General features: G+C 55.9%; 2 protein-coding genes across 9 annotated transcripts; one reads left to right on the top strand and one right to left on the bottom strand.

Annotated features, from left to right (window-relative positions):
- The first annotated feature begins 586 nt into the window (after positions 1-586).
- Positions 587-16,663, top strand: FHOD1 (formin homology 2 domain containing 1). 8 transcript variants are annotated; one of them, XM_046683449.1, is made up of 25 exons: positions 714-849; positions 3,735-3,837; positions 8,649-8,755; positions 9,131-9,195; positions 9,534-9,601; positions 9,674-9,779; positions 9,856-9,950; positions 10,218-10,329; positions 10,416-10,510; positions 10,614-10,757; positions 10,881-11,026; positions 11,105-11,323; positions 11,445-11,468; positions 11,850-11,903; positions 12,752-12,867; positions 12,955-13,559; positions 13,873-14,028; positions 14,258-14,440; positions 14,528-14,647; positions 14,725-14,886; positions 15,295-15,485; positions 15,576-15,768; positions 15,850-16,012; positions 16,084-16,284; positions 16,357-16,663. In XM_046683449.1, the coding sequence occupies exons 3-25, from the start codon at positions 8,727-8,729 to the stop codon at positions 16,437-16,439; spliced, it is 3,330 nt and encodes a 1,109-aa protein (XP_046539405.1). In that variant the 5' UTR covers positions 714-849; positions 3,735-3,837; positions 8,649-8,726; the 3' UTR covers positions 16,440-16,663. The 8 variants fall into 8 exon arrangements, 7 of the variants coding, with proteins under 7 accessions (XP_046539400.1, XP_046539404.1, XP_046539403.1 ...); XM_046683444.1 differs by lacking the exon at positions 3,735-3,837 and having other exon boundaries at positions 588-849; XR_006891664.1 differs by lacking the exons at positions 3,735-3,837; positions 16,357-16,663 and having other exon boundaries at positions 587-849; positions 15,854-16,012; positions 16,084-16,225.
- Positions 16,664-16,782: 119 nt separating this feature from the next.
- TMEM208 (transmembrane protein 208) lies at positions 16,783-18,941 on the bottom strand. The gene is made up of 6 exons (XM_046682863.1): positions 18,846-18,941; positions 18,143-18,238; positions 17,632-17,691; positions 17,414-17,550; positions 17,165-17,249; positions 16,783-17,065 (listed from the first exon to the last, which is right to left on the bottom strand). The coding sequence occupies exons 1-6, from the start codon at positions 18,849-18,851 to the stop codon at positions 16,928-16,930; spliced, it is 522 nt and encodes a 173-aa protein (XP_046538819.1). The 5' UTR covers positions 18,852-18,941; the 3' UTR covers positions 16,783-16,927.
- Between the last annotated feature and the right edge of the window lie 2,572 nt (positions 18,942-21,513).

Genomic DNA, 21,513 nt, shown 5'->3' with positions numbered 1-21,513 from the left:
TGAGTCATCTCATCCTTTTCCCAGAACTGAGGGGCACCCGCCCCTCTTCTTCCCCCAGCTAAAAGGGAATGATTCCACCTCTCCCTTCAAACTGAGTGTAATCTATTTTCACTTCTAAATTGAAAGGAGCCCATCTCTCTGCTTTCCCCAAAAGAGGGAAACCCATCCACTTCATCCCTCGAACTGAAGGAATCAGGGCCGTCCAGCCACTAAACTGAGGGAGACCTGGCTGGCCACTATCTGAAGAAACTTCCACCCCACCTGCCGTAACAATCCCTCCAAGAGAGCGCAACCTCATTGCCCCCAAACCCAAAGACAGCCTCCCAGCCCTCTGCGCGCTCTCGTAAGCTGGGCGCGAGCTCGGGTTTTCCCGCCGGCCTACCCAGTGAAGTAACGGGATCACGATCGCGCCCTCCGAGTGGCTGGCGGCAGGCCCCGCCTCCGGCAGCGGTTGCCCGCCCTCCCCGCGCGCTCTGGGACTATCCTTGGCTCCACCCTCTTCCTCGGCCCCACCTCCTTCTGGCTCCGCCCCTCCTAGGCGGCGTCCGGTCCGGCCCGGCCCAGACTACAGAGTGAGTTAGTTGAGTAGACGCGGCGGTGGGGCCGGGACCCGCCCGGAGGCGCGCAGTGCAAGCCAGTGGCAGAGCCATGGCGGGAGGGGAAGACCGGGGGGACGGGGAACCGGAATCTGTGGTGACCGTGCGGGTGCAGTACCTGGAGGACACCGATCCCTTCTCATGTGCCAACTTGCCGGAGCCGCGCCGGGCCCCCACCTGCTGCCTCGACGCGGCGCTGCCCCTGGGTGCGCAGATACCCACGCTGCACCGCCTGCTGGGGGCGCCGCTCAAGGTGAGGGGGGCCGGAGAAAGGTTGGGGGCGATCGAAGGTTCAGGATCGGCGATTAAAGCCTCTGGGAGGTGCCCCTCGGGAAGAGTCTGGAGCGGGTGTGTTCCTGCGGGAACGTCTTCGGTTGAGGCCACAAGGTTCATGCTGCCTCGCTGGCGGGGGCTGCCTCTTAAGTTGAGGGGAAGCTGAAGAAGGGAGATGGGAGCTTCTGGTCTGCGCCACCCGGGCCGCCCCTCCAAGTGAGGCCCACCTAGGGAGATGCTCGGGGTCCACTCGCTGCCTGTCTGCCTACGTAACTGCTCCCGAGAGGGTGACTGTAGATATTTGGGTGGTAGCGGACCCAGGAGGCGGAGTTGGGGAGGGGCCAGCTTCCACCTGCTTCAGGTGAGATGGGGGCGGGACCACGAGGAGGGGCAGACCCGGGGCGGGTCACTAGAGGTAGCAAAGGCTTCGAGCGGGGTCTGGAGGCTGGATTGGGTCCTGTGGGATAGAGTGTTGCCCTAGCAGGTGAGGGCCCGGCTTGGGAGTGCCGGTGGAGAAGAGACTTCACGGGGTGAGCGGAGTCCCCAGGAAGCGGCCCGGCCCGGGACACGCCGAGCGCGGGAGGCTGCGCTGGTGGAATAGCCCTTTGAGTCACCGCTCCCACCGTCCCGTACACTCGCAGACGCTGGCCCACGGCTGGAAGGGAGGGGGCGGGCCGGGCTAATTTTAAACCGCCGGCCTGCCCTAGTTTGCCTGCGCCCCGGAGCTGACTCGTGCACAGTGCCGGGGGAGGCCTTTTTCCAGATGGCCGGCCCTACCTCCCCTCCCGCTCGCGGCGCTCAGCCCCCCGCAGGCAGCCCTTTCCGGCACACTGAGTTTCCGGGCCAGGACTGTGGGAGAAGCGCTACCATCCCTGGGGGTTCCCCTCCAATCCGTTCGCTCCGAGTGGCGAGGAAGAGAGAGAGTTTGTGGTGGTGCGCTCCCCTGCTCCTAGCCTTAGCTGGGCGCCGAGTTGCGTAAACTTGCCCCCCGGGCCCGGGGTCTCTCCTGGAATGTGCCCCGGGCGCCGGGCCCCCAGCCTGCATTCCTTGCTCTGCGGACCAGCCCCGCCTCCGAGCGCGGGCGGGAGAGGTGGTAAGACTATTATCCTCAGGAGTGGCGCGTGTCTCGGCAGAGCCCGGACTTCAAGGCCACGGCTTGAAGGTTGCAGCACACTGCCCACTCCAAACTTTTGATGCACCCTCCCCCACCACCCCGCCCTGTTCAAAGAGGCAAACTAAAGTGGGCCTGGAAGAAGTATGTCCAGCCCAAGACCACCTCCCATTCAGGATGGGCACTGGGGAGAAAGGGGTGCTGAACTGGGGCCAGGATACTGCCTCCAGGCTCCTGGAACTCCTGCTGCTGAAATAAGCCTGGAGCACTACAGAGAACACAGTATTCCTCCATCCTCCACTCTAAGACAGGACTTAGCCCTGACACCCCTCTCCCCAATTAGGGGCAGCTTTGGGAAGTCAGCTACAGGAAAGAGGCTCAGAAGCACCCCTTACTTCTCCCCTTCATTTAGGGACCCATCTCTCTCCCCACCAGGTGTTCTGCCCTCTGTTGTTTACTCCCTGAGGACACTACTGAGCTTGGATAGAGAATGTGTTAAGTCCCCCACAACTCGGTTCTTCCCGGTCTCCCCACTTTCAGGATATCCCACTTGGTGTACCTGAGGACTGCCATATCCCCCACAGGCAGGATATGGGGGCAGGCACACTGGGTTACCACAGTGCTTGGAGCCAGGACTCCCTGGGGCTGGCAGCTGTGCCAGGAATGGTCAGATGCACTGTGATGTGCTCGTCCCAAATATAAACTGTGACCACAGCCCCAGAATAGAACATTGGAGGAAGAAAGGCTGAGAATAGGGTAGGGGCAGGGACATCAGAGAGCTGAGGGAGGGGGAGCAGGGCCCCTCCTTGCAGGAAATGTCAACAGCTCGTTCCTCCCCTAGGCCTATAAGTGTGTGCCCCATGGGTACAGATATGACTCAGGCCTGCCTCAGTAGCCCTCTAGAGGGAAGAGGTGGCCCAGAAACCCAGCAGTCCCTGTCCCAGGCTGTAGAGCAGAAAGAAGAGGAAGGGGTTCTCTCCTCATTGCTTCTTCCTCTGTACAGTTGTCCAGCAGGGGAACAGGACACAGCCAAATGATGTCTGCCTTCCCACTCTGGGCACTGATCTCCATCATCCCTGCAGACCCTGCCTCCTCCTGGAATATACAGAGACCCAGCCTACCTTCTCTCTGGAGCTCCACCCCACACACCCCATTGGGCTGGGCCTAGCCTATAGAGTTCCCCAGGGGGCTTCCTTTTTAAAGGATTCAGAGCTTTCAGGTCTGAGTAGGCCTTGCTCATTTCCTCCCAGTCTAGGAGGAAGCTCCTGGCCACAGCCTCTGACTCATCTCCTGGCCCTTGGGTGGGGGAGGGTCCTGGCAGTGCCTTGGGCCATGCTTGGTGTCCCCAGGGGAAATCAGGAGTATCTCTCTTTCTCTGTGCAAGAGCCTCTCCCAGCCCAGGAAAGAACCTGGCCCACTGGCCTTACGTCTTATCTCTTTACCCAGAGCTGCCCAGTCCAGCCCTCCCTGCTACCCTTTGCCCTTCTGGGTGGTGCCTTAGGAGCTCCTCCCAGAAACCCTCAGGCCCTGCCACATCTGGGATAGCACTGACTTCTCCCTGGACTCTGGGCAGGGGGACCTGGGTGCTGCTCTGACCCTGATACACAGGCCAGAGGAATGCCCTACTCCTGGCAGCAAGATTAACCCTAGAAATTACCAGCAACTTTGATTCCCCAGCTGTGGCTAAAGATCAGAGTAGGACAGGGATAGCACTGTCCCTAAGTGTTTCCTGACCTTGCCCCTTCCTACTCCAGCCTCAGTTTCCCCCTCAGAAGCAGTTAAGGCAAGGGGGCTAAAGTGTGAACCTGAACTGCTGGGACAAGGACCAACTGGAGGGGTCCCAGAGGATGCTTAAGGGTAAGATGGGGTGCTCTAATGATGAACTGAGCCCTGATATGGAGGTTTCTTTGGGAAACTATAGAAGATGGGGATGTGGGCATGAGTCATGGCCTCTTCCCAGCTTTCCCTGGGGTCGGCATGTCCAATTTGCTGATCATTCTGGGCTAGAGAGCCTGGACCGCAGCCTGATGAGGGACCCCAGGACCTAGGTCCTGGCAGAAGTAGGCACTGTTACACCAGCATGTATGGTGTATATATGTGTGTGTGTGTGTGTGTGTGTGTGTGTGTGTATTTATTTGTGCTCCCTTGCTGCAACTGGGAGGACCAGTTTGGGGTATTTGCAGAGTCCAGAGAACTGAGGGGTGATCTCCAGCCCTTGGCAAGCCTTCAGGCCCCAGACCTCGCTCCTCTTCCCCTCCACGGTTCCCTGGAGCACTTCCAAATTCCATCCACCCAAGATCTAGGTCAGTTAGCCCTGGTTCCATTCCTAGAATGGGGCAAATTCACTGAATTTCTGAGCCATGTTTTCCTCATCTGTAAGATTATCGGGAGAATTCAACAAAATAGGCAACTCAGTGACCTAGAGGAGGCATAACAAATGTGAGTTTCCCTGTTCAGGGCCCATCCATGTCATCTAATCCAGGAAGTCATGGTCTAGTTGGAGACCCAAGATAACAAGAAAGGAGGATCATCAGAGCACAGGGTCTTGTGTTTCTGGGAAAGGAGAAGAAAAAGGCAGTTAACAAATTATTTCCTAAAACAAGAGTCTTTCAGTGTAAAATTCTGCCGTCTTCTCCATCTTCCTTGGGCATGGCCCTGGCATATTCATTCTCACCTGATTACACTGTTATCAAAAGTATCCAGGAGTATACACCATGGACCCCTGAGCTTGGCCTCCATATAAAACCATATGTAACCAGTTGGTTCAGGCTTCCAGAAAAGCCTAAGCCCAGAGAATCAAGAGAAAAGTGGGCTGGAGGCTGAAGTGAGGGGCTGAGCCTGGGAAGAATGGGGGAGGGACTCCACCACAAGAGAGACAGCAGAGAAGTGCAGAAGACAAGAGCCAGGAGGGAATCAAGCATGTGGGTCCATACTATATGCTGACCTGAAGCACTGTCAGCAGGGACCAGGGTTTGGGCTTACTCTGGCCTGGCCCAGCCCCAGGGTGTGAGAAACAAGGCCCAGAGGTTTGGCTCTCAGAATGGTGACCCCAGGAAGGGGCCAGGGGTGTGAGGGACAAGCATCACCCAGCTGGCAGGAAGTCTCCACTGTTTGCTGCATGCCTGACCCTAGCTCACCACGGCCCATCTCCAGCCAGGACAGACAGCTTGGGGTGGGGGTCATTGTTCTAGAAGCTTTGGTCTGGCTGTTATCTCTGGACCTCCTCCCCAGAAATGAGGCCCTGGCAGGATTAGACAGGTGAAGTGGCTAGGGAGGCCATGGATACCATCACAGAGGGAAAGGGATTAAACCTGGTCATCCGAGGAGGGTGGGGGTGGTGGAGCACTTAGTCTGCAGGACTCTGCCCCAAATGGATGCAGGCTTCCCAGGTATCCTGGAAGGAGAGGGCATTCTCTGCTCACTTGGGATTAGAGCATGCAAGTATGCTTGCAGGAAGGGAAGAGAGTGTGCTGGGCCTGAGCCTTCTGAGTATGCTTCTTGGGCCTGTGCATGGTCAGTGAGCATATGTATACCTTACCATATACCTGGCTGTGTGAGCAATTACCAGGTGTAATCTGATCACCTCTCCAGTGTTTACCTTTACAGTACTCCACCCCTCCCCTTTCTTAGCACCCATGGCAGGTGTGCTTCTACATTTATGTGTGGCCTTTTTCTGAGTCAAGCCTGCCTGCCCCCTTTGCCCCCTCATTGGGCTGGAAGGCAAGGAAGGCAGAGGCAGCGTCTCAGCACCTGAAACCAGCCTGGTTCGTGAATGTCTGAATGAATGAGCTAGTCTATATGTGTGTGATTTGGGGGATCCCTGAGGGGGTTTGTGGCTCTGGGGGAGATATGGTTCTGTAGGATCCCAGAATCCTCCAGTCCAAGGTGGAAGGAAATCAGCTGTGCCTGGTTGGGGGAGGGGTGGGTAGGCTGCTGAGTCACCTTGTGGGAAGAGTGGTCAGGAGGAATGTGGGGTTGCCCTCAGTTGAGCTGACCCTGGATGAAGTACCCCAGCCCTGGGGCCTTGCTGCCCCATCTCAAGCCTGTTCCCAGTAGACCCTGGAGAAGATGATTCTGCTCCCAGGGAGGGAAGAGAGGCCAGGCCCGCCCATGGCCTGGGGAGGGCAAGCAGCCAGGCAGGAAGTGGGACAGAGAACAGGCTGGAGTGTTTGTCCTATGTCCCATGTCCCAGGCGGGGGTGGGGTGGGGTGGGGGGGCATCACCCGAGGGCCTCACAGGCCAAACTACCAGGAAGGAGCTGGGTCAGGCTCTCAGGAATGAGCAGAGGCGCTAAGCAGAGGCAGGGGTAGGGGCTGCTGCTGGACTCCCTTCCCCCCAGGGGACCAAGGGCAGCTGGAAGCCCTTGGGCTGAGTCCAGAGCAGGGCAGGGCTGACGAAACAGGAGGACAAATGTTGGGGTTGACTTTCCCAGTAAGATGAAGACCAGAGACACCCTGCCTCTCCAGAGGTGGGCTCTCCCTGGGCCATGACACCTCAAAGGTGGGGGGCCACTCAAGTCAAAGGGACTTTGCCAAGTCCTGCACACTGGTGCTGTGCTATGGGGGAGGTGTCTGTGAGAGGCACAGTGCTGCCTCAGACTCTCCAGAGTCACCTCACCAGGCCTCTCTACAGGCACTTCTCAAGGGGCCAAGTGTCATGCCAGGTGGTGGTAGAGGGGAGCCAGCTCAGGGGGAGGGAGACATGGGAAGCAGACACATGGATGGAACGTGTGCCTTCTTGTTGCAAGGCAGGTTTCGGGGACTCACTGTAGACTGATTGAGTCAGACTCTAAAATTTGGTCTTCAATAGACCCCTTGGAGACCTCTGAGGTCCAGCTAGGACAATGGTAACTGTGACCCACTTGGGGGCAAGGCAAAGACCCTGAGGCCTGGAGTGACTGAGAGCCTATGGATTAGTCCCAACTCCTCACTGTCTTATTCAGGGAGACACACACACACACACAGCCCCCTCTCAGCTGGGTTTGCACCTGTCAGCATTCTTAACACTTTCTCCCTGGGCTTGAATGTTTTGTGGCTGCAGCTTATCACCCCGAAGGGTTGTGAACTTCCTCGAAGGTAGGAACTTCCTCCTATCTTCTCTCCATTCCCCTCCCTCATTCATGTTTGTTAGCTCAACAAACATTCAGTGAGCACTTACTGTGTGCCACGTGCTGTGCTAGGCTCTGCAGATATAGCATGGGGCAGGACAGACATGGTGCCTGAACCCAGAGAACACGTGGCTAGTGAGGAAGGGGATGTGTGTCTAGGATATAATAATGCTGTGTGGAAGGCCTCAGAGGGGGTATACACACAGGGTGGAGTGGGTTATATAGCATTGACTAGAGAAGTTCAGGTATCTGGTATTTTCACCGTAAGTATTTTTGCCGCAAACATTTTTTCCCCGTAACTAATTGGCCGTAAGGCAATTTTACTGTAGAAGATGAAATAACAAAAAATAAAATAAGAGGAACATAAAAAAGGACATAATGAAACATGTAGTACATACCTGGACTACATTTAAATGTTCCATCATATGCCTAATCCTTATATTTCACCAAATCATCTAAGCCAGATTCTGTGCCAATTACCAAAATTCTGTCCCCATCACATTCTCCGCTATCAAATAGCAAAAAATGGGGGCCGTGTCCGTGACCGAGTGGTTAAGTTTGTGCGCTCCACTTCAGTGGCCCAGGGTTTTGCCAGTTCGAATCCTGGGCACAGACATGGCCCCACTCATCAAGCCATGCTGAGGCGGCATCCCACATGCCACAAGTAGAAGGACCCACAACTACAAATACACAACTATGTACCGGGGGCTTTGGAGAGAAAAAGGAAAAATAAAATCTTTAAAAAAATAACAAAAAATTTTCACCGTTTTCAAGAAACTTATCAGGAATCATATAACCATTTCTTTTGTGGGAGGCGGGGACAGAAGGAGGAGCCTGATTCTTCTTTTGCCTCCAACTTCTAATATTGAGTAATAAATTTGGTAACAACAGCATTAGGGAACAAGCTGTTGTATCTAAATTAGCTAAAGAATTGATAATTAATGCTCTTGAAGGCTGTTGTGAATGACTAGCCACCTCTTTTATATTTGCCATAGCTTGGTAACTTTTGCTTTTGATGGGTGGGAGGGGATGACTGCTTACCAAAGGATTTGCACACTGATGTGTTATCATTTTCTAGTATAGTATGCAATCTGGCTTTCCACTCTCTTATTTCACACTTTCAGTAAGTTTTGTTACCCTATTTTCTAGTCAAAACCAAACTGTCAACCAGTTATTTTATCTTATATGGCAAAATTGCCTTACGTCCAGTTAGTTATGTGGCAAATGTGTTTGCAGCAAAAATGCAAAGATGTCTACGGCAAAGATGCTTAGGGTAAAAGTACCTAGAACCCTAATCTGAAACCTAAAGAATGGGCGGGTGTTAGCCAGGAGAAGACATAGCACATACAAAGGGGCAGAAAGCCTGGCATCTGCGATATATGGGCTTTGCGTATAGTAGGCACATGACATCCGACTGCTGAAGGAATGCATGGCTGCAGTGCAGACCCTTGTAGTGTGCCTCTGGGCCAGCGCGCTGAGTGGGAGGTAGGAGCTCACAGGTCTCCATACATACCCCTGCCACCTCTTTCCCAGCCCTGACAGCTGTTCCCTTTGCCCTCAGCTAGAGGACTGTGCCCTGCAAGTGTCTCCCTCTGGATACTACCTGGACCCTGAGCTGTCCCTGGAAGAGCAGCGGGAGATGCTGGAGGGCTTCTATGAAGAGATCAGGTCAGAGCTGATGGGGCCAGGAAGGCAAGGCTGGCCCCCATCATTTCCCCCACCAGGGGCTGGTTCAAGTGTCAGCAGCCAAGACACCTGATCTCTAGCCTGGGCTATGGGTCACCTCCCAGGAACTGTGCCAGGGGAATGGCACAGTGTTACCTGCTGCCCCAGATAGGAGTAAGGGGCTCTTCCACATACCTGAGATACCTGTGGTTGTACAAACCCGCCTGTCTGGCTAACCCTTGGGCCCTTGGAGGAGCAGTTGAGGAGGAAGGAGCTGGGCCAGAGTTGCCATGTGGAGAGGTCTTTGGCTGCCTTGGCCTAGGGGGAGGGACCCTGAGGGATGGGCTGGGAGCTGCTGACTGGACTGCTTGATTCTAGCAAAGGGCGGAAGCCTACGCTGATCCTGCGGACCCAGCTCTCCGTGAGGGTTAATGCCATCTTGGGTAAGTGTGTGAGGGCATCAGTGTCCAGCAACACCCCCCCACACACACACAGCCCAGCTGGCTCAGTTTCTTTCAGGCCTGTGCTGGACAGTGGACAAGGCAGATCAGAGACAAGATTTGTGGCCCCTCCCCATTCCTATCCTGACCTCTCCTTCCAGGGCCAGGGTTAATGCCACAGCTAGACTGTGGTGGGGGCTGCCCAGAATCAGGGAAATGGAGGAGGGGATGAGGGCTTCAAGAGTACTAGAATATTCTTTGGCAGGGGGTTGTGGTTGTGTCCCAGTAGAAGAGGGTGTCTGTGTCCTCTTGAGGTTTCCATGCCCACCTACCCCTTGCAGAAAAGTTGTATGGCTCCAGTGGCCCTGAGCTCCGCCGCTCCCTCTTCTCACTAAAGCAGATCTTCCAGGTGAGGCCCAGAGGTGGGCTGGGTGTGGGTATCCAGCTGGAGCCCCCCTAAACTCCTACATGGTGTCCCCAGGAGGACAAGGACCTGGTGCCTGAATTCGTGCATTCGGAGGGGCTGAGTTGCCTGATCCGTGTGGGTGCTGCTGCCGACCACAACTACCAGAGCTACATCCTCCGAGGTTAGCCCCACTCCTCCCCGATGGCCCCTGCCCTCGTCAACCCCTTACTGACCTCTTCTTGTTTATGTGTCCCCAGCACTAGGCCAGCTGATGCTTTTTGTGGATGGGATGCTAGGGGTGGTAGCTCACAGTGAGACCGTGCAGTGGCTGTACACACTGTGTGCCAGCCTGGTAAGTGGCCCTCCATGAAGCCATACATCCTTTCCCACTGCCTCTCACTGGGCCTCAGTTTCCTCTTCTGCAAAGTGGGCTGGAATGGAGTGAGTCTGAGGCCCCTCTAAGCCTAGAAGGCACTTCAACACCTGGGCCTGGAGCCAGAGTCTTTCTGCTTAGACTCTCCTGTCTGGGTCCAGCCCCAGAAGCCCTTCCCCCTCCCCACCAGGAGCTGGCACAAGTCTGGCCCAAGCCCCACTCATATGTGTTGACCCCTCCCCCCAGTCCCGCTTGGTAGTGAAGACAGCCCTGAAGCTGCTCCTGGTATTTGTGGAATACTCTGAGAACAACGCACCGCTGTTCATCTGTGCAGTCAACTCTGTGGCCAGCGCTACCGGTCAGAGACTGTCCCTCCTTCCCCCACCACTCAGAGCCCTCTCTCCTACCTGTCCCCCTATGACTGCTCCCTTTTCTGTGTGGCAGGTGCTCTTCCATGGGCCAATCTTGTGTCTATCCTGGAGGAGAAGAATGGTGCTGACCCCGAGTTGCTGGTGTACACAGTCACACTCATTAACAAGGTGTGTGTCGGGGGGAGAACCAAGCGCCAATTCTGGGCCTCTAGGGCTCTTGACTTCTGGTCCCCATCAGCCTTAACCTTGCCCTCGCCTCTCCACCTTCCAGACACTGGCAGCGCTCCCAGATCAGGACTCCTTCTATGACGTGACGGATGCACTGGAGCAGCAGGGCATGGAGGCACTGGTCCAGCGCCTCTTGGGCACTGCGGGCACTGATGTCGACCTGCGTGCCCAGCTTGTGCTTTACGAGGTGGGCTGGGCTGCCAGGGCTCGACTGGGGGTGAGAGGAGGGGATAGAGAGGGCGCAGTTCCCCAGCATTCCATCCCACCTACGTGGGCCTCAGCCACTCACATCTGGGCGCACCTCTGCTAGAGCGCCCTGCGGTTGGAGGATGGAGACATCGAGGAAGCCGCCCCAGGTGGGCGGCGGGAGCGCCGAAAGCCGTCTTCAGAGGAGGGCAAGAGGAGCCGCCGATCTCTAGAAGGCGGGGGCTGCCCTGTGCGCGCCCCTGAGCCTGGGTAAGAACGCGCCTAGTCAGATGGGGAGGGGTGGATTGGCCGGCCCGTAGCCTATCTCCTGACAGGCCCCGACTCCAGCCCCTCAGGCCTCGCCTCGCCGACAGGCCCCGCCTCCAGCCCCACAAGCCCCGCCTCGCCGCTAGCCCCCACCTCCTCCTCCACCGGCCCTGCTCCACCGACAGGCCCCACCTCCAGCCCGGTGGGCCCTGCCTCTGGCCTCCGTACCTCGGTGAGCCTCTTTCCTACCATCTCCGTGGCGCCCTCCTCCGACAGCTCCTGCGAGAGGAGCATCTACAAGTAAGTAGAGAGACAGAGGCCGTCCTCGGAGTCCTCCCTCCAACTGTCCCTCTGCTTTGCGCCCCTCCACAGGCCCTCCGCCTCCTCTGCCCAAACGCGTGCTTTCTCTCTTTCTTTCCAGACTTCACCAAACTGCTCCTGTTTGGTAAGTGACTGCTGAGGGGTGGGGTTCAGCTCTGACTGGACCTCCTCCTCCTGCGGTTTCTCTTTATCTCTTTCTGGCATTCCCCCATCTTTGCCACTTGTCCTCTGTCTCCCTACCCCCATCTGTCTTTGTGTTTCTCTGTTACTGACTCTCTTGTTCTGCTCTGTCCTTGTCTCATACAGCACCCTTCCTGCTTCATGTGTCTCTCCCCTCCACTTCCAGTTTCCTCATGTCATGCCTCCCCCACCCCCCTTCTCTTCCCACTGTGGTGAGAAGGAACCTCTGGTATCACTGCCCTGCTCTGTGTGGGTGTGAACAACTGGGCTTTGGGGCGGAGCAGGCACCACAATTACCATCTCTTCCTCTCATCCCCCCACCCAGGGCCCCTGAGAGCCCACCTGTCCCCCAGTCCCCTACTGGGCAGGCCAGGCTGGAGTAAGTACAGAAGCCAGCCTGCCAGGCCTGCCATGTGCTCAGGGCTTCAGCATTGCTTCCCCCAGCGGGGGTTCCACGTGCCTGATGCAGCCAGAGCTGGGGAACCCTCAGGCCCCTTCTCTCCCAGACTTGTGCCTCCTCAGTTACCCAAGTACTGAGTTCACTGGGGTATTAGTAGTCCTTGTGCTCCAATAGTGACACTTTAACAGCTTCCACCAGAGATGAGGACATGGACTCCCAACCATTCTCCATGTCCTCAGCCCAGGAATAGGGCAAGGAGGGGATCTAGGGTGCTGTGTGGTGTGGAGGTGGAGGAGCAACCTAGGGCTAAGGGAAGGCCAGGGAGTGAGGGCCAACAGAGGCTGGAGGGGCCACAAAAGAGACAGTGGATCACATTCATGACTTCAGCATAAACTGAGTGCCTGTTGTTTACCAGGCCCTTTCTGGGCATAGGCCATAGCTCTCAGAAGCTACCAGACGTGCTAAGGGATGGAGAGCCTGGTGTGCCCATTGGGACAGCTATCCCCTTCCCCTGCTTTAAGGGCCTTTTTCTAGAATAAGCATAGTGAGCAAGAACAGCAGCAAAGTTGCAAGTTAGGTATTAAGTAGAACTTCTCCCTGTGTGTTGACCTGGGAGTGCTGGGTTGGAAGTGACCCTCCCCAGCTGTGGAGGACTGAACAGGAGCTGCCTTGGGGAGCAGGTCCTGGGTTGCTGAGCGCATGGACTGTTCCCTGTGTGTCTGTGTGTGCCTGCAATTAGGGGCAGTGCCCAGGGGCCCAGCAAGGCATGTGCACCACCCTGGGCTGGGGTATGTCAGACATCCTTACTGACAGGTGCCTCCCCCCAGAGCCCGGTTCCTGGAGAATGTGGCAGCGGCGGAAACAGAGAAGCAGGCTGCGCTGGCCCAGGGCCGGGCAGAGACGCTGGCTGGGGCCATGCCTGATGAGGTGGATAGGCACCCAGGTGAGTAGGTGGGTGGGCAGAATCCACACGTGTTGCCCTGTTGCCCCACAGAGGGCATGATGCTGACAGCTGCTTCCTTTCTTCTAGATACCCGGAAACTATGGGACTCCCCAGAACCAGCCCCTGCACCCAGAACACCCCAGAGCCCTACCCCCCGAGTCCTACTCCGGGCCCAGCAGAGTCTTGAGCCAGAGCCCGAGGAGACACTGGCCTCACCAAGCCCCAAGGTTGAGCCCATCCGGGAATTCCCTATCCGTATACCCAAGCTCTGCATTGGGGACCTGGACTTCTCAGATCTGGGGGAGGATGAAGACCAGGACATGCTGAACACAGAGTCTGTGGAGGCTGGGAAAGGGGTCCTGCCCCCACCACCCCCAGTGCCTCTGCTCTCTGGAGGCCCCCCGCCTCCTCCACCCCCACCTCCCCCACTCATCAAAAGCCCATTCCCACCACCTCCACCCCTGGCTGCCCCTCCTCCTCCTTCAGTACCTGATGGCCTAGCCCTCCCCACAAAGAGGAAGACAGTAAAACTTTTCTGGCGGGAGCTAAAGCTGGCTGGGGGCCATGGAGGCTCTCAGAGCCACTTTGGTCCTTGTCCCACCCTGTGGGCCTCACTGGAGCCTGTCTCAGTGGACACAGCCCGGCTGGAACACCTGTTCGAGTCCCGTGCCAAGGACGTGCTGCCTTCCAAGGTAAACACACCCTCATCTAGAGAAGGGAGGGAATCAGCTCAAGGGTCTGAACTCCTGGGGCTGCCACTCGTTTCCCACATGGGGAAACCGAAGCAAAGAAAGGAATAGGGGCTTGTCTGAGGTCTCTCAACAAGGGATCAGCAGAGCCCTAACTAGAATCTAAGCTCATCCCAAGGTCTTACACATCCCTGATCCCCAGTTGTGAGGTGACCCCACCATTTGGCCATTTGGGGGGGCTTGGACTGTCCTCTTAAATTGTTGCCCCAGCTAATACCTTTCCCAATCTTACATTGCCCTTCCCCCAACCTCAAAGAAAGCTGGTGAGGGCCGCCGGACAATGACCACAGTGCTGGATCCCAAGCGCAGCAACGCCATCAACATTGGCCTAACCACACTGCCACCTGTGCACGTCATCAAGGCGGCCCTGCTCAATTTTGATGAGTTTGCTGTCAGCAAGGATGGCATTGAGGTGGGGATACCCAGCTAGGGGTGTGAGAGGGAGGTGGGAGCTCTAGCCCTCTCCTTTGGTCAGTGGGCATTTCCTGTCCCTCCAGGAGTGGGCATGGGCTTGGCATTTTTTCAGAACAGTCCCCAGACTCTGAGGATCCCCAAGATGACCTAGGGAGGAGTCAAAACCAATGCCTGAGGCCTCAGGCTAGCACTGAGGGACCTTTGTGGGGTGGTGGTTGTATCCTTAGAAGCTACTGACCATGATGCCCACGGATGAGGAGCGGCAGAAGATCGAGGAGGCCCATCTGGCCAATCCTGACATACCCCTGGGCCCAGCCGAGAATTTCCTGATGATTCTTGCCTCCATTGGGGCCCTGGCTGCTCGGCTACAACTCTGGGCCTTCAAGCTGGACTATGACAGCATGGAGCGGGTACCTGGGTCATGGAGTGGGACAGGCAGTGGGGGCAGGTGAGAATGATGACAATGTAGTCTGAGAGTGCCTGGTCTCCCATACCAGGAAATTGCAGAACCACTATTTGATCTGAAAGTGGGTATGGAACAGCTGGTGCAAAATGCCACCTTCCGCTGCATCCTGGCCACCCTGCTGGCTGTGGGCAACTTCCTCAATGGCTCCCAGGTGAGTGACAGCACATGAGAGCTGGGGGCCAGGGCTCTTGAGGCAGCCAGGCCTAGGCTCAGACAGGGTCCTTTCAGAGCAGCGGCTTTGAACTGAGCTACCTGGAGAAGGTGTCAGAGGTGAAGGACACAGTGCGCCGGCAGTCACTGCTGCACCATCTCTGCTCCTTGGTGCTCCAGACCCGGCCTGATTCCTCCGACCTCTACTCAGAAATCCCTGCCCTGACCCGTTGTGCCAAGGTTAGCACCAGACCTGACTAAGACTGGCCACGGTACGAGGGAGGTGGCTTGCTGGGGCTGGCTTCTTCCCCTTCTCCCTATTTGGGCGGCTGTGCAGGGCTTGCTTGGCTACAGGTCTTTGTGTGGGCTGTGTCCTCTGCCGGAAACACTCCTTTGTCTATTGGCCTGGCTATACCTACTCAGTCTTTGTCTCAATTTACCTACCACGTCCCCCAAGAAACCTCTGTTCCCCATTGCATCAAATGGATTTGTCTGTCTCTTGCATTAGACTGTGAGCTTTTGGAGGATAGGGGCCAAATCTTGGCTATCTGTGTCTCTAGGGCCCAGGCTGGCCAGCCTGGCACAGAGGCAGCCTTAGGCAGTGTCTTTCTACAGGGGGGATAGCATGTGTACCCACTGCTTTTCCAGGTTGACTTTGAGCAGCTGACTGAGAACCTGGGGCAGCTAGAGCGCCGGAGCCGGGCAGCTGAGGAGAGTCTGCGGAGCTTGGCCAAGCACGAGCTGGCCCCAGCCCTGCGTGCCCGCCTCACCCACTTCCTGGCCCAGTGTGCCCGCCGTGTTGCCATGCTGCGGGTAGTGCACCGCCGTGTCTGCAACAGGTGGGGACATGGGCCAGAGGCAGGAACACCACCACCATCCCTCAAACCCCAAGCAGGACTCACCATCCCTCCCCACTCCAACTTGCCTAGGTTCCGTGCCTTCCTGCTGTACCTGGGGTACACTGCACAGGCAGCTCGCGAAGTGCGCATCATGCAGTTCTGCCATACGCTGCGGGAGTTTGCACTGGAGTATCGGACTTGCCGGGAACGGGTGCTGCAGCAGCAGCAGAAGCGGGCCACATACCGTGAGCGCAACAAGACCCGGGGACGCATGATCACTGAGGTCAGTGCCCCTTCCAGGTCTTGACTGCTACCCCCATGGTTTCCTCCCCCTACTTCCAGCTCACCATTTTCTCCTCCCCAGACAGAGAAGTTTTCTGGTGTGGCTGGGGAAGCCCCCAGCAACCCATCTGTCCCAGTGGCTGTGGGCAGCGGGCCAGGCCGGGGTGATGCCGACAGTCATGCCAGCATGAAGATTCTGCTCACCAGCAAGCCTGAGGACACCACACATGGTCGCCGCAGCAGAGGTGGGACCTGTGGCCACTGGGGGCAATGGGCTCTTAGGCCACCTCTGACTTCTCTATCTGGCCTCCCTCAGGCATGGTCCAGAACAGCTCCCCAGTCGTGCCCACAGCAGTGGGGCCCTCCACTGTACCCCCAGAAGAATCCCCAGGCTCCAGTTTACCCAGTGACACTTCAGATGAGATCATGGACCTGCTAGTGCAGTCAGTGACCAAGAGCAGTCCTCGCGCCTTAGCTGCTCGAGAACGCAAGCGTTCCCGTGGCAACCGCAAGTCTTGTGAGTACTCCTCACCCGCCTGCTGCTGCCTTAACCCCATCAACCCCCTCCAACCTTGCTCTGTCCTTGCAGTGAGGCGGACGTTGAAGAGCGGGCTCGGAGAGGACCTGGTGCAGGCACTGGGACTGAGCAAGGGTTCTGACCTGGAGGTGTGAAGGCGCTGCCTCCAGGACATCTTTCTGGGCCCCCGTCTGCAGTGCAAGAGACTGTAGAGTGAGGAGGGACCAGAGCAGAAGTGTGGGCCTCTTCTCAACTCCAGGGCCACTCTGTGCCCAGGGGTCAGTGCCTGGAGCAGTATTAGCTGTGTGTGCTTGTGTGCGTGTGTATGCATGTATGAGCTCCCTGAATGCATGGAGCATAATAAAATTTTCCTAGCTAATCCAAGAGCTGTTTTCTTCTTTCAAGGTACCCACTATGCTGAGTCTATAGCGTGAGGGAAATACCCAAGAACTAGCTCTTCCTGCCTCGTACCTCATCATCACCCACACAGCCATTAGCCACATTCTAAGCCATTTATTCATCAATTCTATACCCCAGACTGCTTTTGGCCCCTGGACTAGGCCCTCATTGCTCCTGGCATGGAGGCCATGCAGCCTGACAGAGCCACCCAGGGCCCAGCCACCAGTGGCCACAATGTTAGTGGCTATAACCGCTTCATCTGCCGCCGCTCCTGTCGGCGCTGCCGTTTCTCATTGTGCTCTGGTGCTGGGGTGCCACTGTCTGCCGTGAACCACGGGCCCAGCACATTCACCCACAGGAGGTAAAGGGCCCGGCCTGGAGCCTAGGAAAGAAAGGGTAATTTGAAGCTAGGTGCGGGAAATTAAAGAAGAGAAGGGTTAGATGCCCCAGCCCCTTTTTGGGAGCCCCACAACCCACGCACCAGAAGCCAGAAGGACCAGACATAGAGGGAGAAGCAGCTGAGCACCTGCACGATGGCTGTCAGTAGGATGACATCCTTAAGGTGCCTGTGGATAGAAGGGAAGCTGCAAGGGGCGAAGAGTAGATGGGCCCCAGTTCAGCTCTCATCCACTCTCTTCAAGTTGCAGGCAGCTGTGGGTCTTGGGCTATTTGGGCCCTAGCACCCCAGCCCTGGGGCCGCTCACCTGAGCTGGCAGCGGGGGACACTCACTCTGCCATGCCCTGCTCCATGTTGAGATCCATTCCACCATCCATCAGGGCCCCATCCTCAGAGAAGGCCGCCCGTGCCATTGAGCTCATAGAATGGTAGCTGGCCCCATATACTGCCAGACTAAAGCCCAGGGCCATCTGCAAAATAAGAATGGGGGTATTAAAGGCCAGCCACTGATCCTATGTGCTCGTCCACTTCCCAGGACGGGGAACACTTACCCAGGCCCAAAATGAGGCAGATGAGTAGAAGAAGACCAAGGTCACAAGACAGTAAATGGCCTGTAAGAAGACAAAGGATCAGGCTGGGATCAAAAGCTATCCCTAAACCATGAGCCTCCCTTGACTCTGACCAAGAGTTAGGCCAGGCTAACTGGGGACAGCTTGTTTCTTATACGGTTAGGGGAAGAAAGGGTCTGTTCTCCAAGTCCTGAGTACCCAGACTCCCCTCTGACACACCAGCCCGGGAAAGAAGCCCTGGTGTATCTGGGAAGGGAAACGCTTTCAAGCCTACCTGGGACTCACACCCTCATTTCTTTTTTGTTTTTATTTTCTTTAGTTTTTACTAATCAGCACTTTCTCTCTGTGCCAGGATCCTTTCTCATTTCTTCTTAATTGGAGTTTTCTTCTGGAATCTTGGTTGTCACATACACCCTCCCCACCACCACCATCAAACAGAGCTGAGGACCGTGGGACCTTGGATGGGCATAGAAGCAAGGAGACAGGCACTTACATTGGCCCCCAATATGATCCGCAAATAGAACTTCAGGGTCTCTCTGTTCTCTTCAAATATCTGCTTCTTTCCTCTCGTGCCCACTTTGCCCTTGGGCTGCAAAGGGATGGTGAGATGCTGTCAGAGCCCCGCTCAGCCAGGGTCCTACTCATCCTCCGCAGCAGTCTGGTTAGCTACCGAGTTCCATCTGCACCTCTGCCAGGTGCCCAAACCTAGCACAATCCTTGGGAAGTCCACCCCTCCTCCAGTACATTCTGCTTATGGCCGACACTATCTTTCCAGCACCCCTAACTCATGATCGCCTCTTGTTCGCCCTGGAACAATCCAACACCAGGCTGATATCTCCTAGCTCCCCTGGTAAGGTCAGGCTTTGGGGGGACTCCTGAGTGGCGATGAATGACGCCCGTCTCCGGCCTCTGCTGGAGTAGTCCAAATCTAGGCTGACGCCCTCCCACCTCAGGTCTCTCAGATCTCTGGCCAGCTTTGTTACTGTCTGGTACTGACGCCCACCCCGCTCTGGCACCAGTTCTGGTACGGTCCTGCGCCGCTCCACTCCCCTCCGCCTCGCTCTAGCAGGGTCTGGCCACTGGATAGCGCTCCCCTCCGGCTGACCCGCTTCCCTTGATGTCCTTCCTCTGTTTTCAGTCTCCCGGCACCGAGAGCGCTTTGCCGATGAGGACCCCGCCCTACCCGCCCTCCTTACCGCCATGGTGCAACACAAATACCCAGCCGGGAAAAAAAGAGAGAGCGACCGAAACCGCAGTCAGCGGGTACCACATCGACAGCCCCTAGGCACTTCCGGTGCAAACCCAAAACGTCACAAATGGGACGGAAGTGGGAGGTCCACTTCCTTCCCCAAGCCCCGCCCTTAGGAGTTGGTGGGACTACACTTCCCAGAAAGCTTTGCGCGGGGGCGGAGGCGGCAGGGATGCGATGGCGGAGTCGTTGCCCCTGGAGGTGAGAGGATGCAGCCCCTCAGGCCTACCTCAGGACAGGCCCCGCCCTCGGGGTCCCGGGCTGTGGGGAGGGATTGTTAGACAGTTCGCCCGTCCCCGCCACTCTGGCGGAAACGATTCGCCCGGGAGATCCCAAGACCTGCAAGTTATGGGTAACGGCCCCGCCTTTGGGCCACTTCGTCCCCTTAGCTTGAGGGACCATCCTCTCCTTCCCCATCGGCCCCCGGAGATGATTGCTCTGTCACCTCAGAGAGGACAGGCCCTCTGCCTAACTCCTTCTCTTGAGATGGCCGCCCCTCCCCCTCATTTCTGGAAGATGTCCGTTCCATCCCATGGTCCCCGAAGGGTAATCTGTCTTATCCCCATTGGTCCCTTAGGATGGTCGCTCCATCCCCAGGAGATGGCTGCCCCCTTCCCCTGGCGGTGGGAGACAGAATGCCCTCTCCCCATCAACTCCGTGCCTGGTCTTTGAGTTCCTTCACGGAGTATAGGCCTGCTCCCTACTTCTTCGTCCCCTGAAATGGCCACCCCTACCTGCTTCATCCCATGGGATGTTTGCTCTTTCTTCTTAACCTGGAGCAAGACCACTCTGCTGTCACTGGTGAGAGAGAAATAACAGGTTTTGTCCCTAGTGGCCTCTTAGGATGGCCTCTCTCTCTCTTTCGCCCCCAGAATTGGCAGCCCCCTCCTGCTGCGAACGGGAGATAGGCCACTCTTTCCCCATAGACCCTGAAATGGTGCAAGAATAGGACTGCTCCCACCCTATTGAGCCTCCTGTAATGACATCTTTTTTCCCCTTGACCTGAGAGAGGATATCCTTTCCATCCCCATAGACCGCAGGGATGACAGTCATATCTCTAGTAGCCCCTTGGGATGGGGTTCATGGGATGGCCTGAGAAGGGCCACCCCCCTTCTCAGCTCAAAGAATCGTGCTCCCTCCCATCAGTGAGGACAGGTTTATTACCCTCCCTTTGCTCCTTGGGTTGGCTGCTCTGTCCCAGAAGACAGGATGACCACTATCTTAACTTGGCTCAAACAGGGTTTCCTGTTTCCCCCTGGGGATGGGAGCTTGGTCAGTCCCAGTCTTCATCAGCGTTCTCTCCTTGGCCCAGAAGGCTGTTCTCCCTAGTCATTCTCCTCTCAATAATGATCTGCTTTAACTCCCCACCCCTTCCCTGAACAAACCTTTGGTGAAAATAGAGGTAGAGAACCATCCATCCTTAATTCAATCCAGTAAGTATTGGCTGAGCACCTTGTGTGTGCTAGGGATCAGAGAAGGGAAGAAGTCAGAATGGGCTGATGAGGTCAAGCTTAAGGGTGATATTCCAGGGAAGAGGCCCACATAGGCAAAAGGAAATAGACATACTGTGTTTGTAGGACAGTGGGAAGATTGGATTGGGGAATTTCTGGGATCAGGAGTCCAGTCAGGCATGGAGGCTAGCAGTGCTGACCCAAGAATGGAGATTTTGTCCTGAGGATAATGGGGAACATTGTAGGTTTTCATCAGGGGTGTGCTAAGACTGAAAGCTGTTTTTTTAGGGAAATTAACTTTGTGACAGTAGTGCAGAATGACTAGCAAAGATGAGCCTGGAGGCAGGGAGGTCAGGTGGGAGATTGTGGAAGGAATCCAGGTCTGTGGTGGTGAAGATCTACGCTACTAAGGTGGTAAAGTTTCAAAGGTAGAAATACTAGTAACAACAATGCAGCAACCACTTATGCAATGTCGATTAGGTGTTAATCCCATCATAGCTATTAAATATATATATGTACACATAAATAATATATATGTATATATAATTGAATCCCTATAAGACTATGATGTAGATTTTTAATATCCGCATTTTACAGATATGGAAACTGAGGCTCAGAGAGGTCTAGTACCTTGCTTGAGGTCACACAGTTAGGAAGTAGTGGAGCTGGAATTTGAAAGGGTCTAAATTAAGCTGGCCTAAAGCCTATGCTTTACACCTGTATCTGAGAGCAAGCGACAAGAGCAGGAAGAGTACAAAGTATTATGATCTTCAGGTGGTATACGCTGTTAGCATGGAAGCTCAGGTGCTGGAAAGTTAGGAGGAGGAGCTGCTTTGGACTGAGGACAGAATATTAATTTTGGTTGAGATTAAGGTCATAGTAAAACATTTGGATGAAGGATCCTGTGGACAGTTGGCAATACTGGACTAGCACTTGGATGATAGGACAATGTGAGGATATTGAATTGTTGGTTATTCCTGTAGAGGTAAGTGTTGAAGCCATGCAAATGAATTTATTACCCTAGGAAGTAAACAGATCAAAAGACCCAGGTCAGAGCCCTGGGAGCCAGAGAAGAATCCAGAAACAGCAGTTGGAGTGCTGAGTGGAGCCCTAGAAAATAGAGTATAACAGGAGTCAAGGAGGGAAGATTCTAGAAAAAAAGAA

The sequence above is a fragment of the Equus quagga genome, chromosome 13, assembly GCF_021613505.1.
Source record: "Equus quagga isolate Etosha38 chromosome 13, UCLA_HA_Equagga_1.0, whole genome shotgun sequence".
Lineage (NCBI taxonomy): Eukaryota > Metazoa > Chordata > Mammalia > Perissodactyla > Equidae > Equus > Equus quagga.
This window is presented reverse-complemented; position numbering and strand designations above follow the sequence as displayed.

Coding starts and splice junctions, on each gene's coding strand:
- FHOD1 (XM_046683444.1), top strand. CDS start 649: ATGGCGGGAGGGGAAGACCGGGGGGACGGGGAACCGGAATCTGTGGTG. Junction 850..8,648: donor TGCTGGGGGCGCCGCTCAAG/GTGAGGGGGGCC, acceptor CTTTGCCCTCAG/CTAGAGGACTGTGCCCTGCA. Junction 16,013..16,083: donor ACATGGTCGCCGCAGCAGAG/GTGGGACCTGTG, acceptor GGCCTCCCTCAG/GCATGGTCCAGAACAGCTCC.
- TMEM208 (XM_046682863.1), bottom strand. Junction 17,692..18,142: donor GGATCATATTGGGGGCCAAT/GTAAGTGCCTGT, acceptor GTCTTCTTACAG/GCCATTTACTGTCTTGTGAC. Junction 17,066..17,164: donor TCTGGTCCTTCTGGCTTCTG/GTGCGTGGGTTG, acceptor TTTCTTTCCTAG/GCTCCAGGCCGGGCCCTTTA.